Genomic DNA, 17,472 nt, shown 5'->3' on the forward strand with positions numbered 1-17,472 from the left:
CAACCAAAATAACCACAAAAGCTACTAAACTAAACTGACTTGTTATTAAGGTAGTTTCTTGTTGCTATAAACTAAATAGCAGGCAGGTCAATAATTCACTTTTGTCACTGTAACTGTTGACCTGACGTTAATATATCCAGACTTGTTCCATACTATTATTATTTTACAGTATTGAAAATTTGCTTTTAAAAAAAAAAAAAAAAGTCACAGACAATTCCAGAGGCCGGGCACAGGGACCATGCGGACTCCTCAGACACCGAGGGGCCGCCCTCCTCCTCTTTCCCATGCACCAGCATCCACTGACATTGGCCACATTAAACACCCTGCATTCATAAAAAACAGAAAGAAAGAAACGAGAAACCATCTAACAAGAGCAACCCCAACTGCTTCCTGCTGCCGCACCGCACTCCTTTCAGCGCTCTGCACGTCGTTAGAAAGCGCTAAAACTCCAGAGAGAGGAAAGAAAGAAAAAAAGGAGAAGAAGAAGATAAGGGGGAAAAAATGGCCAAAACTGAGAGGCAAAGACGAAGTTTGAAGAGTGACGACTTCTTCTTTGATTCGGAAGCATCCCTCTTGGATCAGCAAGATTTCGACATGTCCAGCTGCGCTTTCAATGACGTCTTCAACTCCAAAGACTCCCACATGGAGCAGATCACTTTCCTGAAAAACGTTCAGATGCTACTGGATGCTGCCAGGATTGTGGAGAGCGCCGAGCGCAAGGACGGAAGTGAGTTGAAATCTGCTGCTATTTTTTATTTTTTTTAATCCCTGCCTTTACATTGTTCATCTGAATTTCAGGAGGACAAAAAAAATCACCTCATTGTCAACAGTCTCAGACAACAAAGGGCTGAGTTCATGCAACTCGTGCACCACTGTCTGCAATAAGCACAGCCTGGGGCAGGTTTGCACGGGCAATACGTGCGATTTAATCTTTGCGTTAGGAAAAGAGGGGGGTTGAGGAGAGAGAGAAAAAAATGCGTGCTTTGATTCATGTTTAGACTGTTTCTGTGTGTTATCCGCAGCAGGCATCGTCGCTGCGTGCCTCTGCAACTCTGAAAAAACAGGGATCAGTAATTTTCCCTGCAGCACAGCTAAAGTACAACATAGACCTCGATTATGTTTAGGTGTGTATGAATGTTCTAATAAAATCTGATCACATTGCGGCGTCCTCCGGGGCTCGGTTTAGGATGATGTCATTGTGCCCCCGCAGACTCTATAGGGGGCCATATATGGCAAAAACAGAATTGTTTTTTGTTTTTTTAGTTTAATACACAGTGAACGCAAGTGAGTTTTAAGGTACGTGTAATTCTGGGTTTGACGTGTCAGATTCCCCATCTCGGAAGCGTTTATGCAACTATAAATAAGTTATGAGACTTTCTGCAGACGGAAAATCTCGGTATGCACGAAGACTCAGGCCTTTGTGATAGTAATCTGGTGGCGTTTAATTAAATAATAATACTACAGTATGAACAATGCATAAGGTAAAATATAATATGTCCTTATAATCGGGCATGATTTGTTGGACATGCCTTTGCATTTTAACGTGACTCTGCAAGAGTTGCTTTGCGTTCAGCGCAGAAATATTAATAATTCCAGGGCTGCGCGCATGAGAAGGCACTTTTTCCCCTAGTTGTAACGTGGGAATTTTCATCACCTCGCTGGAGACAGCTCTTCTCTCAATTGTTTGCTTCCTGCTATTTGGGGGCGTGTCGCAGTGCCTTCCACATGGCGCAAATCTCTGCCGCGGTTGGTCAGCTGCGGGTTAAGCCCTCCACGTCCGTCAAAGTCGTCCGCCAATCAGGCTTGTGCTCGTCTATGATGTCACGTGTTGCTGGGCCTGGCTTAAGCCGAGAAAAACACTCCCACCGCCCCGGTGAAGTCTGGGACTTAGAGTTCTTTGTCTTTTAATCCTCATTACTCAGTCATAACTCATGCTATTATGTAGGCTTTTCTGTAGATATCGTTTATTACTAATGCAACAACCCACCATGATCAGTTTTTCTCTTTGATTTGATATTTGTTGTAAATATTTTTTTTTAGATAAATAAGATAACATTAACCCTTCCAAAAGCAAACTTTCATATCCAAAGGTGTAGCATGCCAAAGAGCCAAAATCCAGTAAATAACGTTATGTAATACATGTTCCGTGATATAATTTATAACAAGTGGTGATATTAAAAATAAATAATCTATAATTTAATATGTGTATTTAAGAAAACACATAAATAAATGTCAGAATTGAAATGTAGTTTATAGCTTAGGCAAAGAATAGGGTATCCTAACATCTGATTTATTGTGTTGTCTTTAATAATCTCATCAACGCTCACACCTCCTCATTGCAAATTATTTTATGATGTGCTGTAGCACATGACTGAGAGTCATAAAAAAATTAATAATTTGGTACCATAAGAAGATTTCAATTATAACTACCATATTTTTCATTTTTCATTAATAAATTCACACATTAAATGCATTTATGATAAATCCCCTAAAATATTTTAATGCATGTATCTCCAATGTTATTTTTATGTGCAACATCCATTTGTTTATCAGAATTTGTCACTTTTGGTGCTCCATACTGTTCTTTAAAATCTTGTTCATAAATTTTATCTTAGTGAAATTGTGATTTACAACAGAACATGATGAAGCATCTAAATTCATTTTCTATTCATTTATTTCAAACGGGTTAAAAGAAATCTAGTATTTTTTTTATTGTTATGTTGTGTTTTAATGTACAGCACTTTGTATCAGCTGTGGTTGTTTTAAAGTGCTTTATAAATAAAGTTGGTATGGTATGGTAAAGTAGTAACATGTGCACTACTACTACTTTTGTGTTTGAGAAAAGAGTAGGTAGAAGTGAATGCTTATTTAATCCTACCCCTTATCTCAATTTGTACTATCAATTTATAATAAAAAAAAATAGTTCAGATATATTTTTTTATTATAAATGTGATAAAAATATATCTAAATACATTTTGTTCATTTTACTCCGAAAAAGTCCGACTTGTAACTTCAAATGATAGCTTAAAGCAAATGCACTAAAATACTCAATGTCCCAGACTACACCGCGTTTAAACCAGCCTACCTCACTCAAGCCCCTCCTTAGTTCCCGCCTCCCAGCTGAGCGGCTAGGTAAACAAACAGGAGAGGAGAAGAAACGAGCAGCAGACGCTTTGCTGGGTTCTGGCTCATTTAGGGACACTTTTCTATTCACATCTCTTTTTGTAAAAAAAAACAAAAAATGATATCCTGTTTTCTAGAAACAATATTCCTTTGATACACGGGTACTAACATTTTCTAACAAGATTTAAAAAACTGAGGGTTGTTAGTAGTAGTTTGCTAGCTCGGAAAGATTGGACTTTTTGTACCATCATTTTTATTAGAGCTCTTAAGAAAAGCTCTCTATAGGTCAGTAAGGTGTATTTTTTTCATCCAGATCCATTAGATGCAGTACTGTCTTCCGTAAATAAATACATTTTAAAAAGCGACCGAGCGTTCCTGCCGTTTGCGAAGTTCAACGTTAACGGCAGACAGCCTCAGGGAAGAATGACCGATGTCCAGCTAATAAATATCCAGCGGTTATTGGAGGCAGCGGAGTACATAGAAAGAAGAGAAAGAGGTGACATGTGTTGATATATTTTAAACTGTCTGTAAAAAAGTGTATGGAGAGCAGGTTTCTGTGTGTGTAGAGCCGCGGCTGTCAGTTATAACCGTTGGTTTTCTGTCCTCAGAGTGCGAACATGGATATGCTTCGACCTTCCCTTTAAACCAGAGCACAAACTACCAGAGGCAGAGGAAGTTCCGAAATAAAAAGTTCAGTAGCAACCACAACAGGTAAGAATATCATCTCTGTCGGCTTTTGTTTTTTTTTTTTCTTCTTTTTTTTCCCCTTCTGGTAGCGCAAAATAAGTGTAGAGTGATTCATTATTCATAGGAAGGCACGTGTGATGTAAGCAGCGTTTCATCAGCTGATTGTCAAACTGACTTCCTGATCCAGATTAGAGATCTTGCTAAAAGTGAGTTCAGAAGTAACAATATTGCAGCGTTACTTTGAATAATGTCTAAATCTTCAGTCATCATTTTAAAAGGACTTTTGTGTATTTTTCTTGTATTTATATTAGTGCTCATACATGTTTGGTAGATTACCTAACGTTCTTACTTTCTCTTTCGCCTTAAGTTTCTTTATTGTCACGAGATTTGCTTGTGAAGGACTAACAAGGAAAACGTAACCTTAGATCCAACCACTCTGTACAGCCACCACATACATTCTTAATTATATAGGCGTAATCCTTAAAGTATGATAACATTCAGTTTAAAAATAAAGCAAGAAAGCACCACTAATATGCACTGCTGCAAAAGTATAACAACATAGCAACAGTTGCAGCTATAATAATTGAATGTAATAATAATGAATGAATTTAATGCACTTATTACAAAGAATATTATACCTAGAGCCTGAGAAACTTCTGGTTTCTCCGAAACTGTCCTGCCCTTGACTTTTTATAGGTAAGATTCCCAGTAAGGTTCTTACTGAGCAGGGGTCAGTTTGTGATTGATATGGTATGAAAATCTTTTTCTTTTTTTTGTTGTTAGTTTTTCTTTGGTTTCTGGGGCACTAGTGGCCTTTATTCAACAGTAGAAAGGCAGGAAGAAGGGCAGAGAGAGAAAGGGGAAGACATGTAAAAAATCGATCTGAAACAAGCACTTTGAATTGCCTTGTTGCTGAAAATGGGCTATATAAATAAAATTACCTTACCTTACCTGGACATAGGACTGTGTAACCTCTGTATATGGTGCGCCTGCTCTAACACTGAACCATGTGGAGCCCTTGTGGTTATAGAAATCTTATCAGTCAGTCGGCCAATGATTGGAATCAGGCAGTTTTCCCCTGATCATGATTTTGAATAGTGACAAATCAGCAAAAACAGTTCTTTATTTCTTTATGGCCAATAAAAATCACATACTCATAAACTCATTTACAGTAGCAGGAATAGTCTTAACTCATTTGTTTTTAGTTGTATTAGAAACTACTGACTTTGTCTAACCTGCCAAACTGTTTTTCTTTCATATATCTTGAAAAGTGGAAGAAAAAAAAAAGAGAACTGAGTCAGACCTAAAAAAAAAAAAAACAAACAAACCCTAAATCAGTATCAGCTACATAAAACCTGATTGGTTCATCCTGTCAAAAAAATAAAAATAAAAAAATAAAACAAAAAATTATAAACTAATTAATCATAAAAGCAAATTATTATTGCAATCACTGCTAAATAATATCACATATTGCTCACTTTTAGTAAGCTCTGGTGACATTCATTTACTGTCATTCTAATTGTAATTATGCCCTGCTGTCAAGCTAATGCGAATGTTAGCTGTTAATTACCATCTACTCACCACTGACATAGTGTTGCTACTTATGGTGTTAGCTTTAGGGGAAAATTCCCAGATTTTTCTTGTTGGGAAGGGTTAATTGCTTTCTTTCAGCTAGCTAATATGCTGTGTGCAGAAACATATAGGGGAGGGGCATCGCTGAGGATGTTCGAGGCAGAAAGAGAAAACAATGCTTCATTAAAACGACCTTAAGCTGTCAGCGTAACTCATGCCTAGTTCCAACATAAGCCTCTTCTCCACTCCAAGACATGAACCTGTAGTTGGATGCAGAAATGGATCTTCCATGTCAACTCCCGCCTCCACTACCTCCTCTCCTGCTGGCATTACATCCTCTCCTCCTGCTTACATACATACATAACGCTGCCCATTAACAGTCCCACATCAAACACGAGCTCCCCCCTCCGATTGCCTTCTGAGCCTTTTAATATTGACGTGAGAACGGGGCCACAAACAGGAGCTGCACGTTACTCGTCACGAGCGCTGAATGCTGCCTCGCTCTGCATGGCAACAGTCATGATCAGAAGTCGGCGGCCCTATTTATGGCGCTCGGGATGAAAAAAACAAACAAACCCAGACATATGTAGGAATGCCTCAACACAATTTGCCCTTTAAGTTGTATTTATTTGGAGCGATTGTGATGAAGTGACAAAATCAGCTGTTGGTGGAAATAAAATATCAGTACCAAGCAAAAATGGTGTTGTGCAAAGCGAGGAATACTCTATAAAATATTCTCCGTGAAAATATTTTCATAGGTCACTCTAGATCAACAGGCTTTCTACCTAATACCATTTAGAGCTGCATATTGGGATGGAGCTCACTTTATTCCTGTCTTGAGTTCCACAAAGAGGCTGCAGATTACAATTATTTTAGTAATCAATTCTGGCGATTAATCGATTAATCGGATAAAAAAAAAAAGTGGCACATTCTGCAGGATTTTCACTTAACCCCTTAAGCTTTTTTACACAATATTAGAAATACACAAAAAATGCAAATAAGCAAACAATTCAATTACCTTTTTAGATGAGAAGATAAAAATGTTATTGCCTGAAATGCAATTTCTTTTAACGATTGCTTGATCATTTGTAGCAAAGGATGTATCTGCAGCTAAAAAATACTGCCTACCAATCTGTTGATCATCTTTTGCAATAATAAATGGATAGCAAAAAGGAGATTTTTTATTTTACACAGTTTGATCCAGGTGAAGCTCGAGGACTTCTAGCTTAAATGTTTGCATCGTAAATGAAAGACTTGCACAGTTCCGACTTAATTACTGCTCTGACTGTGTTTTTCTCTCAGCAAATGGCCTCTTTTAGAGTCTGTACTCTCCAGGTAACATTCGATTACTGAATTAGTTGATGATTATTTCAATATTCGATCAATCACAATTAGTTTGATTAATCATCTAAGCCTGACTTCAAACTGCGGAAGCGCCTCCCATTGAATTGAATTGGGATTGTCTCTGCAAGCGAACCATAATTTCATGACTGTTGACGGATAGAGGGAGTAACACTTGCTCACCTTGTTAGGACGCAATGCTGCGCCCTGAAAACTCATCCCCTGACCTTCGTGTGGACGCTCTTTTAACACTTGATAGATCATTCACAGCCTGCACGTGTCAACAGAAGGACAGTGGAAATGCCCTTTGTCCTTGACCTGACTCATCAGGGCTGTTTTGTATATAAATAGCAAAGACAATGTATGTTTATTTCACTGATGACCTGTAGCTGTGATGGACCTTCATAATATAGCTACACCTCATTCTTCAAAGTATTGTTTCTTCCTCCCCTAAAGCAGTAGTAAGGTTAGGTTGTCCTCTTGGAGAGGTTGATAGCGTACACTTTAGGGCGGAAACGGTTGCGATGAATCGATTATTGAAATAATCGTCAACTGATTTAGCAATCGATTAATCGTCAGCTGGAGCATACATACTCAAAAAAAGGCAATTTGCTGAGAAAAACAACACGATCAGAGCAGTACTTGTACAAAAATGTATAAATTTTGCATTTAAGATAAAAAAAACAACAACATTTGTCTGTATATATTTTCTACCTAAAACTCCTCGAGTGCCCTAGTTTAAGCTGCACCTGGTTCACGTTCCGTAAAATTGTCTTATTAATTCGTTAATTGAAAAAAATAGAACAGCCCTACTCTGTATTGGTGTTAAGTGATGTAGAAAGGACTTATTTAAGTATTTATTTTATATTTATTTAGCTCTAGTTGCATCCTTTGCTACAAATAATCAAGCACATGCTAAAGGCATGCTATGATGTCACATTTTAAGCATTAAAATGTTTATTTTCTCATTTAAAAAAAGGAATTGAGTGATTTACTTGTCTGAATTTCTTACATAGTTGTAAAATTCTATAAAAACTATGCTTAAGTGGTAAATGAAAAATCAGCAGAATGCGTCATTTTTCTTATTCGACGACTCGATTAAGCGTCAGAGTAACTGATTACTCAAGTGATTGTGAGCTGCAGCTCTAAATGTTCTTTCCAAAACGTACCTTAAAATTCAAACTCATCGTGCATGTTTCGTTTGCTCTCCAGTTTGCAGCTGCCTCCTCGGTAGCGGGTTGAGGCTTAAAGCCACAGGCTTATCTGACTCTGTCCTCTCTCGCCTGCCGTTTATAGCAGGGATGCTTTATCTCGCTGACCCACTCTGCGGGCGTGCGCACCCGCACACATGCACGCACACTTACAAGACCGCAGGAGGACGCCTGGTGCTGTTATGTCTGGCCTTGAGCCACTTCATAATCTCTGCTGCTTTTGTTGTCCTGCGCTGGAGATTCAGATATTGTCAGTCAGGATGCAAGGAAAATGGTTTCTGATTATAAATCCCTGTGAGAAAGTAATCTAACTTTGATTGTTTTTCTTTAAGTAAGAGGCCACACGAAGATATGCTGTGGCCGTCCGTGTTTTATGATTTTTGGGGTTTGTGTCAGGACTGGTTGGTCACACACGAGTGACTAAAGTTACGTAATTAGATTTTTGCAGTGGATACTTACGGTTGGAGTATTAGGGCCAGACTGAGAAACAATAAAACTAAATTACAAGAAAAGTTATAATATTCAGGGAAAAACGCCACAAGGAAATAAACTCATAATTTTACGAGAATACAGTCATGATAATACAAGAATAAAGTCGGAATTGTACAAAAATTAAGTCACAATACTACCAGAATAAAGTTGCAATAATGCAAGAATAAAGTGGTATGGCAAAACAAAATGATTTTATGGGAACAGAGTCGTTATAATATGACAAAAAAGTTGTAATAATAAGAGAATAAATTCATAATGTTACCAGAATACACAAAAGTCAAGCTTTTATGAAATTAAGTTGAAATAACACAATGAAAAAGTCGTATGACACTAAAGACTAAATAATATAAGAAAAAGCTTTTAGTATTACCAGAATAAAGTCGTAATGAAGTAGTAATTTTATAGTAGCTCCAACACAAAAACTAATAAGAAGTTAAAATATGGAAAGTTGAGCATCCTGTAAAGTTATATTTTTGGTATCAGTTTTACAAACTGGACATATTTAATCTTTTAACACATACGCATCAAATTATTATCAGCAGTAGGACATTGAAACAATTGTGCAAATCACTCTGTCTATTTGGAAGAAACAATGATGAACAAGATGAACTGGTCAAATCAGATCTTGATAACTATCAAGCAAAATGATGTCTTTGTCTTACCAGTTCTATGATTTTGTTCCCGTAATATTGAAAAAACAAACTCTTAGTCTGACCCCAATGCTCCGTCGTACAAGTTATTTCTAACATAATTTTCAGTTTGCATAAGCGTCCTGTTTTGATGAATGTTTTAACAGAATGGAAGCTACTCTCCTTGACATGCTGTAATTGCTCCCATAATGTGTTTATGTCCTGTGAAAACACTGCTCTTTATTCCTAAAAGAGCAATAATGAGCTGAAAACAAACACATTTCTTTTTGTGAAAAAACACGTTTTAATTGTCCTGCTAAAAGGGGATCAGGGCTACTAAGCGACCCAAATGCTGCTGACAACTATTGACGCAAATGATGAAAAAATAAATAGATAAATAAATTACACACTCATTCATTCATCTTCCGTTTGGCGGACTGACAGATACACACATCTGCAGACCTGGTCCCTTTTTAAAAGTGGAATTTTTCTGAAAACGTTTGGCAAGCTTAATTTATTTTTGATTCTGATGTGTTTGACTGAATGTTTTGTAGTTGGGAGTTTCCAAGCATGACCACTGAAATATTGTTGATGCAAATGGAAACCTTTAGTTCAGGTACTTAAGAGAGTTTCAGGTAAACAACAATTAGCAGCTTATCAGTGACTAATGTATGTTGCCGCTCCTTTTACTTGTCGTAAATGTTGACGTGTGCAGTCTGTTTCACTTGAGCACAATAGTAACTATAGAGGCCTTATTATCCTATTGTAAAGAGAAGGAAAATATTTCACTCTGACCTTTTTTTTTGTTAAATATTTGTAATATTACAGCCTCAAACATCAATGTTTGTTTCGAGGGATTGTCTGCGATAGAAGACCAACACAAAGCAGTGAATTACCGTTATATTTCAGAAAAAACAATTTGTGGTTTGTGAAATAATTTTGCAAACAAAAATCTGAGTGTCCTGCCTTAGTGTTTAAGCACTTTTGGCTGAAAGACTTTCGAGGCGTGTTTCCACCTGATTTGCACATCCAGAGACTTATCAGCGGCCTCGCCGCAAGCTGAATTTTTCTTCCCATGAACTCTGACCAGCTTCAGAAACCTTTCTTTGGTTTTCTTCTTGACGTGCTTCCATGCAGACTCGATTTGTGAAGGACAACAATTTCAAGATGTCTGCTGCTCCTGAGTTACAACAATGTCTCTTGGCTGCTTCTCTTTCCTGACCTGTACGGATGGGTGCCTGGCCCAGAATCGTGAAAGAGAAGTGGAAAAAGTTCAATTCAATTCAAATCCAAAATACTTTATTTGTCCTGTAGAGAAATTAAATGTTGTTGCACCTCATATCATCCAAGTGCCTTCAATGAGTCGTTGTGGATGGTGATGCTGAGGGAAGGAAGGATCTCCAGTAGCAGTCAGTCTTGCAGTGAATCTGAAGACGCTTCTAACTACATACTGTGGCTATATGACTGTCACGACATGCTAACAAATCAATTTCCACAGCAACGAGTCTTGGATGACACAACCAGTTGTTTGCAAGCACTACTAATCCACCTCATTTGTTTTTGCCGCTCCTCTCTAAATCTCTGACTGGCGGTATGTTTAGAAAGCCGGGCAGAGAGACGTCGGAGTCGAGGATATAATCCTTGCCCATTGGATGGTTGGATGGATGGATGGAAGACATTAGGGCTGCAACCAATGATTATTTTTTAGCAATTGATTATGCTATAGAATATTCTGATGATTAATTGATTAATTGGATAAAAATATTGGCACATTTTGCAGGCTTTTCATTTAACATAGCATTAGAGATGCATTAAAAGATACAAATAAGAAAACGATTAAACTACATTTATAAATAAGAAAAAAAAATGCGGAAACGAAGCAGTCCTTTAGTGTACGACTGAACATATTTACAGACAAAGAAGGTTTTCTTCTTAAATGCTAAAAGTATATATCTTTGTGCGGTTTTGTCTAAATTACTGCGCTGACTGTGTTGTTCTTTCTGCAAATGGCCATTTTTAGAGTCTGTATACTCCAGTTGACAATTAATCGATGAGTAAATTTGGTGGTGATTATTGCTATAATCGATTAATCACAATAGATCCAGTCCTAGAAGAGATGGTTTGAACTTCCTTCTCCTTCTTCTGCTCTTTGGTCCTTACCTGCATCCACAAAGCCTCGCTTTAAACTCTTCTGGCATTTGGGGTCATAGTTCAGGGATTATATGAGGCTGCTCTCAGTTGTAAAAACAAATCCTTGTGGCCACCGTTACGCATCATAACAAGTGTACAAAAGTAAAAAAAAAAAAGAAAAAGTATTATTTCTTCCAGCTGCGCAGCATCCAAGACCAAAGGAAATTAAGGAATATGATATTTTTTTTCTTCCTTCCTGGCAACGTATTATTTCTGTTCTTACCGTTTTGTTTATGTGTACCTAAGTAAAAAAAAAAACAAACAAAAAAAAAACATACTATCATCAGACAAAAGAAAAAAAAATGGATTTGGAGAATGAATTGCAGCATCAATCTACACGTCATGCTGCATTCATGAACCCGAGCCTCATTCAGAGGAGGCAGGGTGTAGTTTGTGTGTCCGGGGGGAAGTTGGCCATTTAGGAATCAGGCGGAGGCCTGGACTCCTTTCAGTTTGTTTCCATACAAAGACACTCGCAGGCATCAGCTGATTCGCTTCGCATTATTAACAGGGGACTGAGCCCTGGATGCTGCTGTGTGTGCGTATGTACGCGCATGCTTACAGCTGCCCACATGCACACACACTGTATTGCTCTACTCAGAGGAAACATAAGTGCCTTCAATGTCACACTCGTCCTCAAAGAGCTCTGTTGTGCGTTGTTCAGTGAGAGGCTTTATGATGCTGCAGTGAATGCCTGGATGTCATGTTAATATTTGCTCATGTAAGGTCTCCTGTATGTTGGATTTATTAGTGTCTTGGCCAGTTTTCCCGTCCCAAATCTGAGTCTGCGTTTGTCGACCTCGTACACCTATTCTCAGATTACAACTAGCTGTTCTTTTGCATACTTTCCTGATTAAAGTCTTGAGACCAGAGGGAAAAGTCACAAGTGTTTTCACTTTGCGCTGCTGGATCGTAACGAGGTTGTAAGTTGAGCCTCGGAATAGAAGAAGAAGAAATGGTAGGAAGAAACAGAACAAATAACAGACACCCCACCGGATGCTCTCACTCAGAGCCATTTACTTTTTGTGACCCTGTGTATCTTTTAGGAAATATAAAATAACTACTATTGTGTCAAACCTGTACAGCATTGGCTCAGCAGCCTCCCATGTTCTAAGACATAATGGCTTGTTTTTTTTTATCCTGTTTTTATCTTTTTTGCATTTTGAAGCTGCACTTGTAATCTTGTCATGCAAAATGTCAATACTTTATCCCTTCCTTTCTCCCTTGCCCTTAAGATTTTGTTCAGGACTGTACTGGGTTCTTTCAGAAAATGTACCGTCTGTATTTCACTCTCTGCTTGTGTAGAACTCTCCACTTATGTTTTCTTTCTTTATGTTTTTTCTGCAGGTCGACACACAATGAACTGGAAAAAAACAGGTGAGTTGGCAATTCCAGTCACATGCTGGCACACCCTTCCTTTATGGGAAAACAAGTTCAATTGGTTTCGCTTTCACTTTGGTAGAAAACAAGTTTGGTACTTTTTAAAAGTAATCTCTTCCTCTTCAGCTAACACCAACACATTCCCAAACAGTTTCCAGGAATTCACCTCCATACAGTAAAATGGTTTGGTTTCTGAAGTTCGTGTTGTTTTCTCTGTCACTCTCTGAATAAGCTCAAAGATTTGGAATAAGTAGTGATGAGCAGGACAACAACAATAATCGTTTCCATCATCCCATCAGTTTGTGTTTTGAAGCAAATATGAAGCCCCTTCGGGTAAAGAGAAGCGACTTTGCCGTCCATCGCTGTTGTTTGCAGCTGTACCAGAAACATTTATTCATTTTTTTGTATGCGAAATATGTTTGACTTTCATGTCCTTTGGGCCTGGTATAAGTATAGTTCTTGCTCTTTGTTCAAAAACTCACATTTGTCCCTGTTTTTAAATAAAATCTGTTTAATGTATGTTTTCCCCCGTTTGTATTTTGAAAGCTACCTGGAGGGTACAGCAAGCCTGTACCCTCCAGGCTGCCTGACTTCGTATTTTAGGGCTTTGACATGTGGTCAGAAACATGCAAGACAATCTAAACTGAAAGCCTGCGATAATTTTTATTTTTTTTTTATCACATGCTGAAGTTTTTATAGATTGGTAGAGAATCTTGGCGCGACAGAAAAGTCAACTCTTTATCTAAAGCAGTGGTTCCCAAACTTTTTCTCCTGCGCCCCCCCCAGTGATTTCCAAAAGATTTCTGGGGCCCTCCCCCCCTATGGATTACAAATGGCTGTCTGGTTGAACGACGCGTGTGAGGGGGAGAGAGAGGATTCTTAGAGACTCCCTGTCTCTAAGAACTGGGTGGGGGGCAAAATGAATGTACGTAGCTGAACATAAACAACATCAGTAGCCTACAGGCTACTTGTTAAGCTTAAGGTGCTGTATTGATATTAGCTAGCTAGTAATCTTTTAGCTAACATTACCTGCATCCAACAGCTTTACTCAACAGTCGGTTAGTTTGGGGAAAAAACTGTGAAAAGTTCTTTGCTGTCATGTTGGGTTCCAGTTTACGCACCCACATGCACGAACACAATCAGGAGACGCGTGTGCAAAAACAATAATGAAGTTTATTGAAAGGGGAAAGGGTTGGGGAAAAAACACGGAGCAGGAATCTGGGAGGGATAACCAGTACAGCCACTGTCAACGAGAGTAAGCGGTTAGCATCAGCGAATCCAGAGAGGTGGATGAATATTTGTACTGAGGGGGGAAGACGGCTTACTTAGGAGCAGACAGGAGTTCTCTTGGAAGCAGAGAAAGACCCAGGGGTGGCGTGGAGAGGCAACGAACCGTTGGAGGGCGGACAGGTAGGTCAGGCTGAGTGGAGGAACGAGCTGGCGGCTGGTGGCGGTCCGGGAAAACGATCCACGGAACTCTTTTCTCAGAAAAACCCCGGAGGGATCCAGGTAAACCTGACAAAGGAAAAAACACAGGAGGCGATTATCTCGGGAAGAGCTCAGAGGGCCTTACTCTGGAACGATTTGTTACCGAGGTAAACAAACACTCAGGCAAGGAAGTGTCAGCTCGCCGCTTCTTAAATATCCCCAGCCTCAGTTGGGTAATGCGCCACAGGTGTGTCCCTGGGTTCGACCACATGCTTCTCCAGGGGCTCTGCTCCTAGGCGGCATCTGGTGGAGGAAGTGGGAAGCAGCAGGCTTCCAAAAATAACAAAACAAACCACCAATCCTGACATTTGCGTTTTGCTGCCGTGATTCTAACACAAACCTACGTAGCTCCGCACAGCAGCAGCAGCAGGTCTCCTTCACAGGTGTAAACCCAGCGCGAGTGTCGTAGCGTTCATGTTGTATTTAAAGGCGGTTCAGAAAAATAGGTTACGACATGTTAACGACGGATTAAACAGTTTTAACTGCTGATAAAAGTGACACAGGACACAGATATGGGAAGTGTAGAAGCCTCCACTGTATCAAATTGACATAGGAATAACAGAGAGTTGGCCATTCTAAGGTAAAAACACAGCGCATACAGCATTCATTTTTTGTTTTTTTCATCCAGACGGCTCCCGCGCCCCCCCTGCAATGGCACGGCGCCCCCCCCTAGTGGGCACGCCCCACAGTTTGGGAACTTCTGATCTAAAGTAATGAATGTAAGGTGGTTTCCAAGCTTATACGTTGTTCTAAAAAGCTTATCTTGGGCGCTCATAATGATTTCTATCTGCAGGGTGAGGAAGTGACTTTTCAGATACTGGTTTGTGAATTTTCTTTTCTTTTTCTTTTGTTTTTTTTACCCACCTATCCTTTGAAGAAACTAAGAAAAGCCCTAATCAGATCAAGATTGCCACCCACATACGGTGTTTACGCTCTGTGACTGCAGGTTTCAAGAGTCAACCTGTAAAGGGTTCCCTTTGACTCTATAAATAGGAGCAACTAGACCTAAAGTATTTATTGCAAACAGAAACAAGCCTTACTTGTATTTCATTATGTCAGAGTGTGTGGGTTGCATTGAAGAGACGTAGGAGGATGAATCAATTCAGAGTAATTAGATATCACCTCAGCTTTTTTTTTTTTTTCTTTTCTTCTTTCTCTCACCACACTCCCTGGCAACTTCCTCTGAAAGGATGAGAACACTGGAAGGAGATTTAGTGGGTTAAATATAGATGAGAGTTGATGTGTCATTTTGTTGCTCACATGCACAAGCCAGGCTTTTCGAACTGACTGGCCTTGGCAGATTGCAGCGTCCGCGCAGGCCTGTGTTTTACAGTGTTCCTGCCTACACAAATGCATTCCGATAATAGCGTCGGCTCATTTGTGTGTTCACTGTACGGAGACGGTTTTGGAGACTCTCGATGCTTATCTGTGTTGTGCGCCGTGCTTTGATGGCCATTTATGGAATGTAACCACTTCTGCCAATCAGAACAGGCCGTGGCAAAGCCTGTAGATGGAGGAAAGCAGAATCATTGTAGGTTTTCCATCATCGCTGACAAAGCACCAAGCTACAGTCTGAAAGAGGTTATTAGCAATTATGTTACTGTCATTAAGCCCAAACTTAATAACAGTCACGCCTATGAGGAATGGATGCGACTTTTTGCTTGGCACTTCGCCAATTCCCACAACGACACCATATACTCAACACAGTGAATATTATATTACAGCTTAGTAATTCATATTTCCACGAGGAAAGAAAATACGGATAAGAAGGCTATTGTTAATCCATCTTTCAGAAGCACATTTAAAGTCAAACATTTATAATCCTCTTTCTTTGCCAGTAGCTAATCCAATTCCCCTACAGCGTGTGCCTGGCTGTAAGTTCTACGTATCAGGCGTAGTTGTTCACCCAAGTGTGTCTGGCTTATGCCATGATTCTCCACCCTCTGCTGCAGCAGCACCACCAGCAGCTTTTGATCCACCTTGAGACCTGACCACAGCATTTTCCAACATTTATCAAGCCCGTGTATCAGCAGGCAGCGAGACGATCTGCCTTGCATGACTAGCACAGGTGTTGATAACCTCTGTAGTGCGCAGACTTGCCGAGACAGTGGCGACGGCTAAAGGCCGATAAAGGGTACCAAAGGAGAGGGAAAAAAAACACAAACACATTCCAAATACTTGGAAGGAGATAACTTGCTCTGCTCACTCAATGCTTTGATCTTGTTCCCCATAGCAACCTTGTTCAACTTCCACATGTCACCAAAGTATGCAGCTTTGGTAGAGTTAATAAGAAAAGGACATGAGCCCTGTGTTTTCACTGCTTTGATCACATGGATTTTCTTTTAAACGTGACAAACTGTTGGATGGTCATTCACATCTCATCTTCATGGCTTCAGTTCGTGTTTAGGTTTTTTTTGTATTATTTTGAGGATAATACGTTTGATTCCAAATGCGGAGGCACAATTGCTAACAAGCCATAGTGTGTTCAGACTGAACGGGACTTGACTGTTAGGGGCGACTGGATTACATGCAAAGTCGACGGTGGTCACACATTTAGGGCATGTCGAGAAGTCTTGCGGTGTGTTTATCACTGCGCGTTTCAGATCTCGAGCCTTTAATGCATGTACAACCCATCCAAAGCAGCAGACGTTAGAGTTGGAAAAATCTTGGAAAATCTGGTGTCCTGGCAAGAGATGCAGGGCACCAATGCGAGTCATCAAACTGGGTTTGGGTGAGACTAAGATAACACCGAAAGCGACCCTTGTCAACGCACAGCACCTGGAGTAGGTTGTGGAACTCAACAAACGCAGAACTTCTTTGAATTATCCGGTAGATCCAGACACAGACCAGAGCTGCTTGATAACGTTGTTCTCTTGCTTTAGTAAATAAAGCCCAGTTCTCCTCAGTTTCTTCTGCCATTGTACTAAGAGACTAGCAGAGGAAAACAAATGTCAAGAGGCTCCTCCCAATCGCTCTAGATCCGCGTCTGAGCAAAGTGTGGAAAGAGTAATCCTGACGCTTGAAATGAAGCGTCCAACTTGAGGCTTTGGACACCTTTTTGACATAAAACACATTCGGTCTGAACGCAGCATTTCTCTTTTACTGAAACTTCTTTCATTTCAATGCAAAAGCTATAAATTCCAGCATTAACAACATTCCTTTTGGTAGATGTTACTATGGCATTCCCAATTACAAGGTACTATTCTATTGCCAGGTTTGCTCACTCCAAATTTGGAAAGACTTGGTAAATTGTCCACACTGAGCTGCTTTAATTGTGTCTAGGTCTTCCAGAGCTCTCTAAAATATATTGACATCAAATATTTGATGTCAATATATTTTTGCTGCATTCGCACACAACA

General features: G+C 39.6%; 1 protein-coding gene across 5 annotated transcripts in view; it reads left to right on the top strand.

The window, feature by feature from the left end:
- Nucleotides 1-286: 286 nt before the first annotated feature.
- mxi1 (max interactor 1, dimerization protein) overlaps nt 287-17,472 on the top strand; it is a 40,560-nt gene continuing 23,374 nt past the window's right edge. For 2 of the 5 annotated variants that reach the window (XM_007567616.2, XM_007567617.2), the window contains exons 1-3: nt 287-727; nt 3,732-3,834; nt 12,593-12,622. In XM_007567616.2, coding sequence (XP_007567678.1) covers nt 502-727; nt 3,732-3,834; nt 12,593-12,622 — 359 coding nt within the window. In that variant the 5' untranslated portion in view covers nt 287-501. Of the gene's footprint in view, nt 728-3,090; nt 3,620-3,731; nt 3,835-12,592; nt 12,623-17,472 lie in introns of those variants that run through there. The other 3 variants (XM_007567621.2, XM_007567618.2, XM_007567622.2) reach the window with 3 other exon arrangements.

Source organism: Poecilia formosa, unplaced genomic scaffold (genome assembly GCF_000485575.1).
Source record: "Poecilia formosa unplaced genomic scaffold, Poecilia_formosa-5.1.2 Scaffold211, whole genome shotgun sequence".
NCBI lineage: Eukaryota > Metazoa > Chordata > Actinopteri > Cyprinodontiformes > Poeciliidae > Poecilia > Poecilia formosa.